At 42.2% G+C, this 15,363-nt stretch overlaps 1 protein-coding gene across 1 annotated transcript; it reads left to right on the forward strand.

Moving 5' to 3' along the window:
- Positions 1-7,208: 7,208 nt before the first annotated feature.
- On the forward strand, positions 7,209-11,111 carry dmrta2 (DMRT-like family A2). Its single transcript, XM_005479008.4, has 2 exons — positions 7,209-9,011; positions 9,389-11,111. Exons 1-2 carry the CDS (start codon positions 8,552-8,554, stop codon positions 10,273-10,275), a joined length of 1,347 nt encoding a protein of 448 aa, XP_005479065.1. The 5' UTR covers positions 7,209-8,551; the 3' UTR covers positions 10,276-11,111.
- Positions 11,112-15,363: the final 4,252 nt, after the last annotated feature.

The following is a 15,363-nucleotide window of genomic DNA, read 5'->3' on the forward strand; positions in this document are numbered from 1 at the left end:
TCAGGTTGAGTGTTTTGGAGACAAAGTTAGAGAGACAAGACTGAAATGTGTGGACATGTGCAGATGTAGTGGATATACTGCCAGGCAGGAGGAAAGAGGAACACCACAAAGACATTTCAACTTTCAATGCAGAGAGTTGGCGTGACAGAAGAGGAAGATGGAGGCAAATGTCCTGCTGTGGCGACGTCTAAATGAAGCAGCCAAAGGAAGAAGAAACTTTCCATCTAACATTAAAAGGACGAATAATCGTTAATTAATGTTTTTGAGAGCTGGCGGAGTGTAAGTGAAAATGATAAGAATATTCTGAAACTGTTGGGATTTATTATTTAACCATGTTTTAGCATTACAGCCATTCATTTTAATAATGGTAAACACTAAGAGCACAAAACCTTCTAACTGCAAACTGTGCGTTCAAAGCAGTGATGAGAAACCCTGTATGTGTGGTGATGATTGGGGTGTTTCCTGCACTCTATGATATACCAGCTCAGGTGCTTTTATAATCTTATGACCCCCCCGCTCTTTATATCTCTGTTTTAAACTGAGTTAGCTCAGATTAAATGCAGTCTAATTCATTTTTGTTGCGTAATTTTCAAAGCACGAGCACCAACAGATGGGAATCTAATGTACTCACATTTACGCAGCACTTATTTAGTCTCGCTGCTTACTCGTATTTTTAATTACACATTCAAACAGCCCTTGGTTCTGTGCACTTCAAGCACTTTATCGACCTCACATCCACAGCCAATTTAGAATCACCAATTAACCTGATGTGCATGTAAGAGGAAGCTGGAGTACCTGGAGAAAACCTACAGGTACTTGGGAGTGGCTCAAACTCCACGCAGAAAGGCCCCAGCTGGGATTTAAACCAGGAACCTTCTTTTTGCAAGTTGACAGTGGTAATGACTCCACTACTGTGCTGCTGTATTTCAGATCTAATGTCTGTATCACAGCACCATCTCATAAAGCATCCTCTGACCTCTGTAGGACCTCTGTTCCTTCCTATTTTACCTTTTGGTGATTTCCCAATGATCCTTCAAAGATCAGCAGGTGCTTTTCTCTGTGGGAACACGAACAGTTCTCATGACATTGTCAAGGTTTCACTTTAACTGTATTTTTTTTTATGGGACAGTGGTGACAGACATGACAGGTGCAGTTTCACTTTTTTGAAATTCCCTAAAACTACAATTTTCCTTTATTCGACCTACGCTGGGAGATCCAGCTCAGTAGACACGGGTCACATTTGACCAGCCTCAATGTACAGAAATTTGTAGCTGCTGCACAAAATATAAAACTTTGAAATATTTTAATTTTTATGTATTTTGGGTCTCTTGAAATGTCAGACGTTCCTTTGGTTCAGCTTCTCCAATCTGATCTTTATCACATGACAGAAAATTGAACATCTTTAGGTCTCAGATCATGTTGAAGTTGTTCATTTTCATTCTTTTTCTCTCTTTTTTTAAGCATTACAGGCAACAATTTTTTGGTTAAAATAATCAGTAATCAAAGTAATTGTATGTTGTTGCCCTGAAACACAGCTCACTGGGTTTTGGGGGCTACATTTCAGGCAAACTTTGGCTGGATGTCTTAATCAGTGTCTGTGCAACACCCCTTAAATCTGACACCAGCGGGACAAGAAAGTGTCTGTGTGGTAATGAGCTTACGCTGCCGTCCTACGCCGCCACAAAATCAGTGGTGGCAACATCAGGTTTCTGTCTTGATTCTCTGACCACAAAAGAGGAAAGCGTCCATGATGTTTAACCAGCTCCTTTGGGGTCAAGAATGCAGCCCACTGGCGAGGGAACAAAATTCCTGACACAAGTGATCCCTCCTCCCTCCTTTTGAAGTAGGACCCAATGAGATCTCAGAGCATGGCAGCTCCTTGAATCACAGGATCTTTGCCCATATCCCAGACTGGCCTAACCTGGAAGGTCACTCCGAGTTTACTTTCTCAGAGTCGCGGGCCCTGCCCAAAGAAACAGAATCTATGCAGCTTAAACTGTTGGGTGGGCACAAAAGGAGGGTCATCTCTCCCTCGCCGTCTCCCTCTGTTTGCAGCTCTGTTTGAAAATGACACAATGGACATGTAAAGACTGTAGTTTTTATCTTGATTAAACAAAAACTTAAATAAATGTAACCAATCTAATGTAAAAACATGAGGCTTTAAAGTGCTCTAAATTCTCAAAAACAAAAATGAATGTGTGGGCACAGATCCCTCTTCAGGGTTTCAGCTTGTATGATTCAATTCAGAGAGCTGTTTTTTCCCCTCTATGCCAAGTTAAATTCCAGATAATCTGATATAGAAAAGAAGAAGAGTATACTTACATTGATTTAAATATGTCTTCTCCGTGTTTCTTCTTATTCTAATACACGGCCCACTGAACGGGTGTTAGTGTGAGCAAAACCGCAGCAGATGCCACCTTGTTAGTTTGACACAAGCTCTGTCTAAGTCAATAAAGATTATTCAGTTTTATTGGGTTAACATCTTGAAATAAGAGAAGCGAGCCTTCATTAAAATAATTTAAGGTTTTCTGGGTTGGCAGGCAGTTAAATCCCCATGCTGTCTATAAGGAGTTTTTATTTATTATTTAAGGATTTAGTATGACTGTTCTCCAGCACTCATCCATCCTGCATTTTTTTAAAATTTTTACTAATCTTTTTCCACTCCACATGTCACATTTTTATGCGCATGTACAGGCCCCGAAACAATCCCACATGGATCAGTAAGTGGTTTCATTTTCTTGCATAACAGGGCAAAAATGAATCTTCATTTAGGATAATGAAAATTAATTTATAGCCTGTTATGAAGAGTGTCGACGGGCCTTGGAAAATTATATATACAGCTGCCGCTGTGAGGAAAGCAAGAATGACTCGATTTATCTCACATTTACAGCAATCAGGCAGCATTCTTTATACTCAGTGCCAAAGGGAGTAATCCCTTATCGCAATGCAGAATTGTAGCCTTTTTTTCTATTTTCAGTAGCGTTGGTAACTTCGTTATATTGCTCGGATGTTGAATGAAGTCATTACAAAATCTCAAAAATTATATTTTTATTCTTTAATACCGTTTTATTTCTAAATATTTTAAATATTATTCTTTTCTTAGCAGTCGCATCCACCGCAGAGCTGACGGTAGCAGGGGGCGCTCTCTAATTAAACGTGTTTAAATGTACAGCCGCTAATAAAAAACAGGACGTCCTTTAACAAAAATTTTTATCATCCAAAAACAAAAATAACTAAATATACCAACATATCCTTCTCATTAGATTTTTAAAAAATGAACAGTTACATATTTTTACGCCTGAATGTGAAAATATTCAAGTAGAAATCTTGTGAATACAGATGCAGTTTTATATAAATTGTTAATAAAGTATCTCGTAATTAATTGGTGAAGATCTGTTTTTCTAATGGCACTGAATTCCCGCACATACCTACAGACCATTGCGCTAATAGATTTATTTTAAATATTAATTGAATAATTAAATGTGCGTCAACTATCCCTCAGTCACTGCTGTGCGCTCTTGTCGCTCAGTTTTCTTAGTGAGGACTGCATCCCTCGCTCATACCTCCAGATCTGTCTCCTTAAAACACCACAGAGGCCTTATAAAAACCTGTGGTATTCGGATTATCAGCCACATGGGATAAAGCAATAAATGGACCAGTGGGGTCCTGAATGGGTGCAGTGGCGTGAAGGGGAGTAATTACAGCTTCATATTAATTGTGTTTTCTCTCTCTCTCTCTTCTGGGCGCACATAGACACACACTCTCACACACTGAAGCGAAGCGACGGTGACATCTAGGAGGGCCAAGTCTTTGTGCTGAACACTTCAAGTTTCAAAAACAAGGCCAATTGAAGCGGCGGAGCTCAAAGCCGACACCATTGTAGGCGAACACATTGAGTTTTGATTGGGGACAATGGTGTTTCTCAAATTTCTAGCAAAAAGAAAGCCATACTCCATCTGTGATCTCAATGAGCGCCTATTCATGAGCTTCCTTCTTTTCTGCGCCATTCGTTGGTGGAGAAAAGGAGGCAGATGTGGAGGGATAGAGCAGGGGAGAGTGCGTTTTAATTGGCTGCAGTGTGTAGGTCTGTCTCTGTCCTTTTTTTCTCTCGCTCACACGCACACACACACACACACACACACACACACACACACACACACACACGCTGGAGTTATATGCGACTATAGGCTGTGCAAAATGCAGAGCGAGAGAGCCCAATAATCTCGCCGTGTTGATGAATACTTGTAGCCCATTCATTAAACAAAGATAATCCCTGCCAACCTACCTCGGGGGCAGAAAAACGTATTTTGTGTGTGTGTGTGTGTGTGTGTGTGTGTGTGTGTGTGTGTGTGTGTGTGTGTGTGTGTGAGAGAGACAGAGAGAGAGAGAGAGCGAGAGATTGCCTGAGCGCTGGCCAACAGCTTTGGCAGAGAGGGACCCTTCAAATCTTTGAAATATTCATACGCCATGGCAGGGTTATCCCCCATTTACAAATAAGTGTTATTCTAGCGGGTGAAGAGTGATGCTTGACAGACCTCTGTCTGCCTCTTTAGCTCAAGTGCCTCTTCACCGTCTGGCCTCACTCAGCCAGGCCTGCGTAAATTTAGCCTATATGTTTGACTTTTGCAGGGCTTGGCGAGTAACCGGTGTCACTTTAGTCGCTTTGTTTGTTTCCTTTTCACAGTGCGCTATTTATTCTGCAGCACTGCTTTACTGCAGGTTGGTTTTTGGCAAATGAAGCCCACATTTTAACCAGCCGAAAACATAAATAAAACGCTGCTTACAAGAAGGAATCATTGGTACTTCTCTGTGTGAGCGCAGAGCCTTTCTAAATCATGAATACAGCCAGAGTCCGCTTTTATGGCATCATAACTACTACAGATATGGCTAATTTTAGTTATCTTGTAAAGGCATTTTCTTCTTATGTAGAAAACTATAGATATCACACACATAGAGCCAAATAAAGTGTATTTGTGCAAATATTTGGCCTTGAAATAATCATTATCGAGGCTGTTCATGCTTCATATAATGAATTTGCCTGGTGTGCGTGTGTGCGTAAGAGCGCACAGCGGTTATAAACTCCCACAGCATTGTGTTCTGTGGCTCTCTAATCTTCACTGCTCCCCTGACTTTGCCTTTAAGGGAATGCATTTAGACCGATCCATTTCCCCAGCTCAGCAGAACTGGTGTGAAGTGGCAGGTTAACAACCTCTTGTCTATAAACCCGGAGTCCTCCTCGGTGTGCCCGTCAAGCGTGTAAATACTTCAGCTGAAAGAAGAAAAAGAAAAACCCAGTGCGTTTCTTTTCTCCGCGGGCCCTTGTCTAACTGCTACTCTAACCTCTGCCTCTGTGTGACAGAGCCGGCTGCTGCAGCGGGAGAGCGCGGGAGGGGATCCGGGCCCAGCCGGGCTGCAGGCGGGCAGCGGCAGTGGGAGAGGCCGCTAGAAAGCCGCACCGGGGTGCAGGGGCAGCGGAAACATGCTGCTACATATGTTGGGTCAAGCATGGCCTTTGTTGTGATCTTAAAAGGGTGTTAAAAACCCATTCGTCTGTAGCCTTCCTGAAAGAAATGAAAGCATCGCATAGTTTTTGATGCACAGGCCTAATGAAGTGGTTAAAAGAATGTCGGATTTTTTTTTTCTAAAGTGCCCACAGTCACTTTTAATTGCGCGGGGGGGCATTTTTAATTGGACCAGGAGGAATACCGGTGAAGCTAATCCCCTAATCATAATACATATTTTTCCACAAATGAACTTAAACCAAACTTGACGTGGACAAGAAATAAGCGGTAACTTCAACCAGAGGCGGCGATGACGTAATTAAAAGTCTTGCGATTATATTAAAACAGCAGAGAAGCCTTATGAGCTCTTCGTGGATAAATATAGCTCAACAAACACGTGTCAAGTCCAAGTAATTGTCACTTCATTTCTACGGTTATTAAGAGTGAAAATTGCGCGTAATAAGAGAAGCTGATGGGGAAACCTTCCTGTTTGCCTGACTGTAGTCTGAATGCGCAGTTTTAAATCAGCCATCCTGAGGTGAGGCTGTAGGCCCGTAATCTCTCCTGTGAGCATCAGGCCCGTTCTGCTGTGTGCAACTATCACTTGCGTGCAGGACGGGCAGTTTTTATCCGAGGAAGATCGTCGCCCATGCAGATAATTACTTTGAATGTCAAAAAGATGTAGTTTTAATATCGTCTCTATTAGCCTGTTGGCTAGGTAATTAAGGTGCAGATGACAGCAGCGAGGGAAACAGATGGCATTTGCTTACAGTGATTCAGAAAGTAAACAATGAGCCTGGGAGGGGAGAGAGAGGCAGGGCTGCACACTCTCGCTGCTGCACACCGAGCAACCATTTCTTCCAGCTAAAGATGTTGTTGTGGATCACAAAGACTGTTGTCAGCCTCTAAGGTGCAAGCAATTGTTGATGAAAGAAAAGAGAAAAAAAGCAGAACTAAACCATCAGAGCTATAACTTTCAAAAAATCCGAGTTCCAGTAGCTGCACGAATCATCAGTGAACAGGTGAGGGAGCAGGTGGCTTGCGCGCGATGCCCTTTTTGTAGCTCTGTGCGCGGCGGACTTCTTAAATCTCAGGAAGCATTAGAGCGTTATCGCTTTTCAGGTAATGGAGGGTGACTGGAGGACAAAGCAGAACCCAAAGGAGAGCGCTTATTTTATGGAGGACAACAGAGGAGGGCGGAAGCAATTTGTTAATCCAGTTTTTATTTTATTTTATTTTTCCCCGATTCACAGAAGGAGCAGAGCAAAGAATTAAAACGGAAAGCAGCTCTTCTGTCATCAAGCGTTATCAATACTACTGTCATCATCATTATTATTATTATTATTATTATCATTATTATTATTATTGTTATTATTATATCCGTTCAGGTAGTATTTTATTTTTAAAACTCGCCGAGCTAGAAAATAAATAAATGATAAACCAATGTTAAAATTTTTACCCAGCGTTTACTTACTTTTTTAATTTTCTAATCAAAACGCTTTTACAATAAATAAACAACTATTTAAAAAAAAAAATGCAATTTTTTTAAAAGTGCTGAAATAAACGAAAAAAAAAATTATATATGAGGTGAACAAAATCAGAGCAAACGAAATTGTGGAACCTAAAAAAAAAGGAAACATTATTTAAAAATTATCATTATTATTATTATTATTATTATCATTATTTCAACAACTAAAAGAGAAACACCAAATATAGAACCAAAGTCGTCATTAATAATTTATGTTACCGTTTCAAGCTTCAAATGAGGAGAAAAAAAAGACAAAAAACGAAATTCAGACTAAACTGGTCTAACTCGCGTGTTTAAAACACCAAGCAGAGAACAACATATTCATGCAGTCCGCAGTATATGGATGAAACAAAAAGTGGCTCATTTTCTGTACTATTTTTCTTTTAAACGGATCATGTGCGAAACAAATATTTAAAGCTTAGCGTTGACATTAATGTGGACGCTCTGGTTTTCCCGCGACATTCAGCAGTATCCACAGCTTCTTCCACTTTCTGTAGCAAATATATTACGAAAAAATATGTATTGTGTGTCGACAGAGAAAAATCTTGCCTCTTTTTGAACCAATGAAATAAATGATACTTACCTTTACTGATGAGATTACAGTCACGCATCATCTTTTATTTTGAGTCATTTTAAGTCTTAAAAATATTCTGTGATTGGATGTAGATGCAGAAATAGCGATTTCATATCCTAACAATCATGTCGCCAAGTTAAACTAGTTTTTAAAATCGAGATATATATAGAAACGTCCTGGAACGTTTGAAAATTTCCTTCATTTAAGGTTTTTTTTTTTTTCATTACATGTCTAATGGTCCTGCTTGGCATCGCACCGGAAGTCTGGTTTACCACAATAAATGGAAAAAAACACGGGCTATTGTTTTAAATCTATGAAATTCTGTTTTTGGGGTAATACACTGCATCGATTTGAGCTTTCCGGGAACTCCCTTCAGATTCTTAACACTTGATATTTGGAAAAAAGAACTCAGGTGGACACAGTTGAAAAAAGAGGCAAGCCAATCAGATTGCTCCTTCCCCCTTTGGCCAATGACAGACGCCACATTGTTGTCAAATTTGTCTAATGAAAACGTAGGAGCAACAATAGAGAGAGGAGAGAGGGATCTGTATCCACTGACAATCTCTGGAGGAAGTTAGTGTCTCAGGCTGCGGCGAGTAACAACCTCAGCTCCTCCTGGACAGTTTGAACTTTCTGTCGGGGAGGAATGATCGCTCCTCTCTGCTCAGACTCTTGTCGGATTTAAAGTTGACTGTAAAGTCAGATTTTTGCTTCTTCGGCAGAGAACACTTGGACAGTTTCCACCAGACTTTCGATCCTAAATTGTTATTTTCTTTCCCCTCCTGTTTCTGTCTGACAGCAGAAATCGGCGACTTCACCTGTTGCCCGGAGGTGCTAAGAACCGCCGGGCAGATGTGATCAGTCCAACGTCGGTTTAACTAAAGCAGATCGTTCACACGTCGCCGATTTCTCGTTAAAACGTTAGTTTCGCTGGTGAGGAACGCGGGCATGGATCTGAGACCGGAGCTCCCCACAGCCTCCTCCGCCTCACAAGTCCACCCCGGAGCGGCGGCAGCGGCCGCAGCAGCCTCCATTCCAGTGTCCATGGCTGGCAACCTGCTGCGAGGGCCCCCGCTCCTCCTGCGGGCCGCAGACAAGTACCCGCGCACTCCGAAGTGCGCCCGCTGCAGGAACCACGGCGTGGTGTCCGCGCTGAAGGGCCACAAGCGCTACTGCCGCTGGAAGGACTGCATGTGCGCCAAGTGCACCTTGATCGCGGAGAGGCAGCGGGTGATGGCGGCTCAGGTGGCGCTCAGGCGGCAGCAGGCGCAGGAGGAGAACGAAGCCCGGGAGCTGCAGCTGCTCTACGGCACGGCGGAGGGACTCGCTATCGCCGCCGCCAACGGCATCATCCCACCCCGGCCGAACTACGAGGTGTTTGGTTCCGTCAGCAGCGAAAGCAACTCAGGTGAGCGGAGCAAGCTTGGCTGTAATGTTAAAGAAGCACATGAGAAGGTAGCAAATCAGTGTGTTAAACTAAAAGGCTTTTTCTGTCATCTAACTGCTACTCTGTTAAACGCAGAATCGTTTAACCCGAAACTCTGAGCCTAATCAGCTGTCACAGCATAAATGCTGATGGTGTCGTTTGTTTAACCTTTACAGATTAAATTCTGATATTTGAGCTCACGTGTTAAATCTGCTGTTTGAATACTGTTATGTCTGTCGCTTTACTGTCTCTTTATTGATGTGATTGTTGTACTGATTATGATTCTGTGCTGATGCGCTTTTGATGGCCTTCTGTTTTATGCTTTCATTCAGTCTTACACACTCTGGTTCTGCCAGCAGATTCAAGCATCCAGAAGTATGAGCTGTTTCCTAAGAACCAGCTCTCCGGTTCCGCCACACCTCAACCATCTGCGGGGAAACCGGCTTCCACCGAAGGTGACTCAGCCCCCGGCATCTCGTCCCCGGACGGCCGGCACGGAGGCTCTGGTTCGGAGAACGGGGATAGCGAGTCTTTCATCAGCTCACCGGTATCCAAGCCTTTGAAAGACGGAGAAGAAACTCCAGGGTCTGTCAGCTCCATCGGCTCGGATTCGGGTTCTGAGACCGACAAAGACGACCAGGAGCCTTCCCCTTCCTCTGCGGCCTCTCGGCACATGAACGCCATCGACATCCTCACCCGAGTGTTTCCCAGCCACAAGCGAAGCGTCCTGGAGCTCGTCCTGCAGGGCTGTGGCAAAGATGTGGTGCAGGCCATCGAGCAGATCCTCAACAATAGCGGCGCTCAGGGCCCCAACAAGGCCGGGCCAGACGAGACGTGGACGGCAGAGAGGATGCTCCAAAATGCGCAGCAGCCTCCAGCGGCATCCGCAACCACAACAGCGCCGACGAGGCCCATGCTCCCCGGGGCTATGACGCTGAGCAACCGCTCTGCGTTTTCTCCTCTGCAGCCAAACGCACCGCACTTTGGCGCAGACCCCAGCACCTACCCGCTGGGCACACATTTGGGACTGAACCCGCTGCGGCTGGCCTACTCTGCGCACAGCCGGGGACTGGCTTTCATGACACCTTACTCCACCACCGGGCTCATGCCCACTTTGGGCTTCAGACCTCCAATGGACTATGCATTTAGCGACCTGATAAGAGACAGGACAATGCTGCATAAGGAGCAAGGCTATGCCAGCGGCCTGTATGGGCCTTTGGTCAACAACACGCCGGAGAAACAGTGAAGCCGGTGGACTGATCATAGAGACACATTCCATTGTATTTGTAGCCACAAGTGTTGAAAATGTGTGATGTGTTCTGGCTACAGGCTGCTGTACATAATAGGATTATCTGGCTTGTAGTCAAATGATCTGAGAGGGATTAAAAAAAAGAAAGAAACTAAACCACTTATGTGTAACTCTCAAAAATAATTTTATATGTTAGACCACAAAAGTTTGAATGGCAACCCCCATGTTTGAACTTTACTACGCCATCAGTAAAATGACGTAAAACCGAATGTATTTATAGACTGCAGAATGAAATGAATCCCGATCAGGCTGGAAGAGTAAAAACTAAACTGACACACAAAAGCAAAAGTACGAAGTACGAAGAAATTATTTATCAAAAGAGTTCGGACTTTTTAGAGCCTATCAAATTTTACCACACACGCGCACACACACGCACGAGTAAAATAAGTTATGAAAACACGTAGTTTACTTGTTAACCCCGTTTCCTGCTGTAAAAGTTGATCTATAACGTGTAAATGCCATTCGTGTTTCTTTTTCTTATGTATTATTTCAGTTATCTCACCTTTTTATTTTATTTTGTTTTTAGTTTATGTCCAACTGCCTGTATTATATATTGCATTTGGTAATATGAAATCACTATGCCTATATTTGACTTTTCATTTATCCATTAGTCAGCGCAAATATTTTGTGACAAAGTGTTGGATTCAGTTAGTTCCTCCTCAGATGTTACACGCTGTGCTGTCACAATGTATCAAAACGCTGGAAAAAAATAAATGTTATTTTAAACAAGTGGAACATCACACTTATTAATGATGCTTTCACTGATAAACCTTTCTTGCGTAAAATCTATTTATTCTGCAAAGGTCACCCCAGATATTCTGATATGGAAAGGACACAGAATGCTATCAATTTACAGCAAATCCAAGGCATTTCATCTGGATAGATAGCAGGATTAAAAATGACAAATACAAAAGTACATTCTTCTTCTTTTTTTAACACGAAAAAAAGGAAATTTTCTACAGAATCTTACAAAGCAGACAGAATATTTTATATTTATAATCCAGTCAGTGCCAGTCTGGCTCCCAACACGCACATATCTGACTTGAAACAAATAGCCAATATTCCCGCTATAATAAAAACATTTAATAAACTAACTCCTTTGGGTTTTTGACTCCTCTGGTTCACTCAGGGTCAGACACAGATGTGTTTTTTTTCTCGCTCTTATATAGTTTGCCCGATATTACTACAGCCACCAGCATAGTTTCAAGTACATATAGAGTGAAGCTTTGATCAATAAGTAGCTGTACAGGAAAACAAAAAGTATTATTTTTACTGGTATGAGATTATACGCTTCTGTAACGCGCCAGCAGGTCAGATTCAGCTGGTGGACACCCGAAGGTTCCTATAGTTGGTTTACAGTAACGTTCCCTTCATTAAATCAGCGTGTTGTATAAAATAGTGACAGTTACATTTTCCAAACTACATTTGTTAAGGTGACTGTGCAGATTAACTCTGTCGGTGAAACAGTTGCATGACTGCGTAACGTCACAACCGCCGTGAAATCGCACACAAGAAGAAAAAAGTGTAAAGTTTATGACTGTAACTAGAGAAGAAGGTGAAACAAATTAAACTTTTATCGAACAAGTAATGCTTTCTTTACTCTTATTTTAATTTTTTTTTTTAAACAGCATGGCTTTGCATAATTTAATATCCAAATCCTCTCATGATGATCCTCTCATTCATGGTTATAATGAAAAATAAATAATAATAATAACCATTTTTATTTTATTTATTTATTTATTTTTTAGCAGTGCACGTATCAATTCTAAATCCTTCCTCCAGCTTTTAAAATAACGTTATCATGTAGAGCGGCGGGCCTTCGTTTGTCTGTGGTTGGAATGGATCGTGCCTCAATGGACAATTACTTCACTCATTCAGGGATTTCACTGCCGAAGAAGAATTTCCAAAGAGCAATGGCGCCATCTACCGGTCACCCTGTGTTAGTAGCAAGCCCCCCCCCAACTTTTGTTGCAGACCAGAGCCGGTGAAATGTGTGATGCTCATTGGCTGAGCACTGGTAAGATCCCATCGTGTGTCTGACAGTACTGCAGGTGAGACGGAAGGTGAGGACTGGTTCTGGGAACAGTAAAAATGCTAAACTGGAAGTTGTTCTCAGCCTGCATTAACATTATTTTTGTGAGATGTTGGAGACACTTAAAATCGGGCGCTTCTGTCATGTGTTACACATTGTGTGAGTGATGCGATGTTTCGGGTGTAATCACCTCAGACAACAGGACCAGTTAAAGTCATTTCAGACAGCAGGGAAGCGAATGTGGAAGAAATTCCCAAAGATGAAAACAAGTAAAAGCTTGTTTTTATTCCAAGAGTTTGAAGACATCAAATAGAGTTGTAATAGTTTCAAACAGATCAATAAAACCTCACCATCAAACAAGCCGTTGTGCTGTCAAGGCTTTTGAATGGTGGATGAGCACTTAAATCATTTCACATCAAAGCTGGTGTGTATAACACAGATGGCACCACTAGATGACAGGATTGTCTAACAAATAGCTTCTGCAGTGCTGCTATAACAGACTGCTCCTGACAGGCAGTCTATAAAGTCCAATATTTCGCAGTCCTACACCTGCATGCTTTAATGCAGGGGTGGGGAACTCCAGGTTTTAGATATCACCCTGGGTCAACACACCTGAATCAAATGATTAGTTCATTACCAGGTCTCTGGAGAACTTCATGACATGCTGAGGAGATAATTTAGCCATTTAAATCAGCTGTGTTGGATCAAGGACACATCTAAAACCTGCAGGGCACCGGCCCTTGAGGCCTGGAGTTCCCCTGCCCCCGCTTTAATGGGATGTTGCATCAAAATCTAGAACAGGGGTAGGCAACTCCAGGCCTCGAAGGCCTCGACACCTGGAGTTGCCTACCCCTGATCTAGAATATTAAAGAGACGATTTTATTTTCCAGTGCTCTTTTCATGCTTTTTTTTCTTCTTTTCTGACTTAAACAAATGCTGACATGTGTATTTGCGCACGTGTATGTTCATATGTAACACAAGTGGCTTTGATTTTCTTCTCTTTCTTGGAACGCTACAGCGTCCTCTGCTGCCCATTTGTGCAATGCATTGAGTAAAAACATTTTAATTCCTCTGCAAAATCTGAATATAAGACTTTTTGTAGCTTATTTTGCGAGTTATAAAAAGTGCCAAAGTGGTACAAATATTATTCACAGCAGAAAACAGTAGTAGGTTGGTCATACTGAGTGATAGTTCATGGTTGATTTTATTACAGAGCACTGCATCTGTTCTCCATCTGCAACATGGAGATTTGCTGCAGTTTTTAGATGCACGGCCACAGCGTGTGAAAATTCAGCTCAAATGGACACCGAGAAGTTGGAGAAGGATGAAAAACAGAAAGCGGGAGCATCAGTTTGTAGAGAAAGCTGGTTTGCTACACTGAGCGCACAACTATATTTTCTGTGCTTTGTTCTGTGTTCACTAATGAATAATTAGACACAGGCAGATAAATAGCCACAGGCTCCCAGAGCGGTGCAGAGAAAGAGACAGACAGAGAGAGCGAGAGAGGGAAATCCATTTAGGTTATTACTCCATACATAAAACCCATTTTCATTTTCTGAGACACTGTTTGGTTTACTGTCAGAATAACAAATAGATAACAGGAAAACAAACCAACACAAAGACAAAAACAATTGCGCACATTCAGTTCTGAATTTAGTGGCTCGACTCCTACAGCTCAGTAAACCCGCAGCAAAATGGGGAAATAAATAAACTAAATAAGAAATAAAGTTGGGCTCCAGGATGCGTTTTACGTCTTTTGCCTGTTCGCTAATAATGCTGAGTCACAAGCTGCCGCTGATAAAATAAGTAAAAGCTTTGATTTTGTGCAAACTAATTGTGGAATGTTCAGCACTCAGTCTTAACTTAGTTTTTCTTTATAAAAGACTGCATTAGCTTTTATTAGGATCTCTGCCATCTTGGGCCCCACTTTGTATGCAAACCTCTCTTAGATGATATTGATTCAAGAAACCTTTTTCCCATTTCTCCTTTAGATGTTTCCTTCATCACTGCGCCCCAGGGAGCGCCAATCAACAACCTAACACCAATCGCCCCTCCCACACAGACTCTTCTCTCTGCCATTACATTTTGCCCCCTTTGACTCTTTCTTAATAAAGCTTCCTTACATCAAAAAGTGACAAGTCATTTGGGGCAAGTGAACCACAGGCCCACCTACTGGCAGTAAGATAAAGTGATGCTTTAGTAGTACACTGGCTGTGGGGACTAGTTCCACGCCTTCAATATTAGGTGCCTCAATTGTGGATAAACAACACATATGACCAAATTTTCAGGCATAAAGCTGGTGGCACAAATCTAATGTGTCACTGCCTGATGCAGCACTCCAGTTTTACTGGCTATCTGCAGAGTGCTGTTGTTATCATTTCACTTGGTGGTTTCAGGCAGAAGTTAGCAATTCTTTAAATGACAAGAGCATCTGCAATCAGCATAAATCAAGTGGATTACTTACTTACTTTCCACAGCACGAGACTGAAAATGTGGATTTTGAGCAAAAACCTGGAGATTAATGCCCTTGGTTCATATCAGCTGCTTGATAACCAAACCACTAGCTTGTGCATTATTCATTGCATTGTAGCTGGTAAATCTTCTATGGATACATATGGGAAGTGACCTATTCATGAAACACTAAAAAGCACGTGGGATCAGTCAGGTCAAGGGGATGCATCGCACCATGCACATATTCATACTAACTGTGCAGCTGCAAAATGCTACAACTTTACTGTGTATACACTCACTGCCAACTTTATTAGGTGCATGCTTGTTGAAACAAAGGAGTGATCAGCCAACTCAGTGGGAACAACTTAGTGCATTTAGGCATACATAAATGGACAAGATGACCTGCTGAAGTTCGAACCAAGCATCGTAATGGGGAAGAAAGATCCATCCATCCATGAATGTGGCATGGTTGTTGGTCCCAGGCAAGCTGGTCTGAGTGCTTCAGAAAAGGCTGATCTACTGGGACTTTCCCGCACAGCCGT

Source organism: Oreochromis niloticus, linkage group LG23 (assembly GCF_001858045.2).
Source record: "Oreochromis niloticus isolate F11D_XX linkage group LG23, O_niloticus_UMD_NMBU, whole genome shotgun sequence".
Lineage (NCBI taxonomy): Eukaryota > Metazoa > Chordata > Actinopteri > Cichliformes > Cichlidae > Oreochromis > Oreochromis niloticus.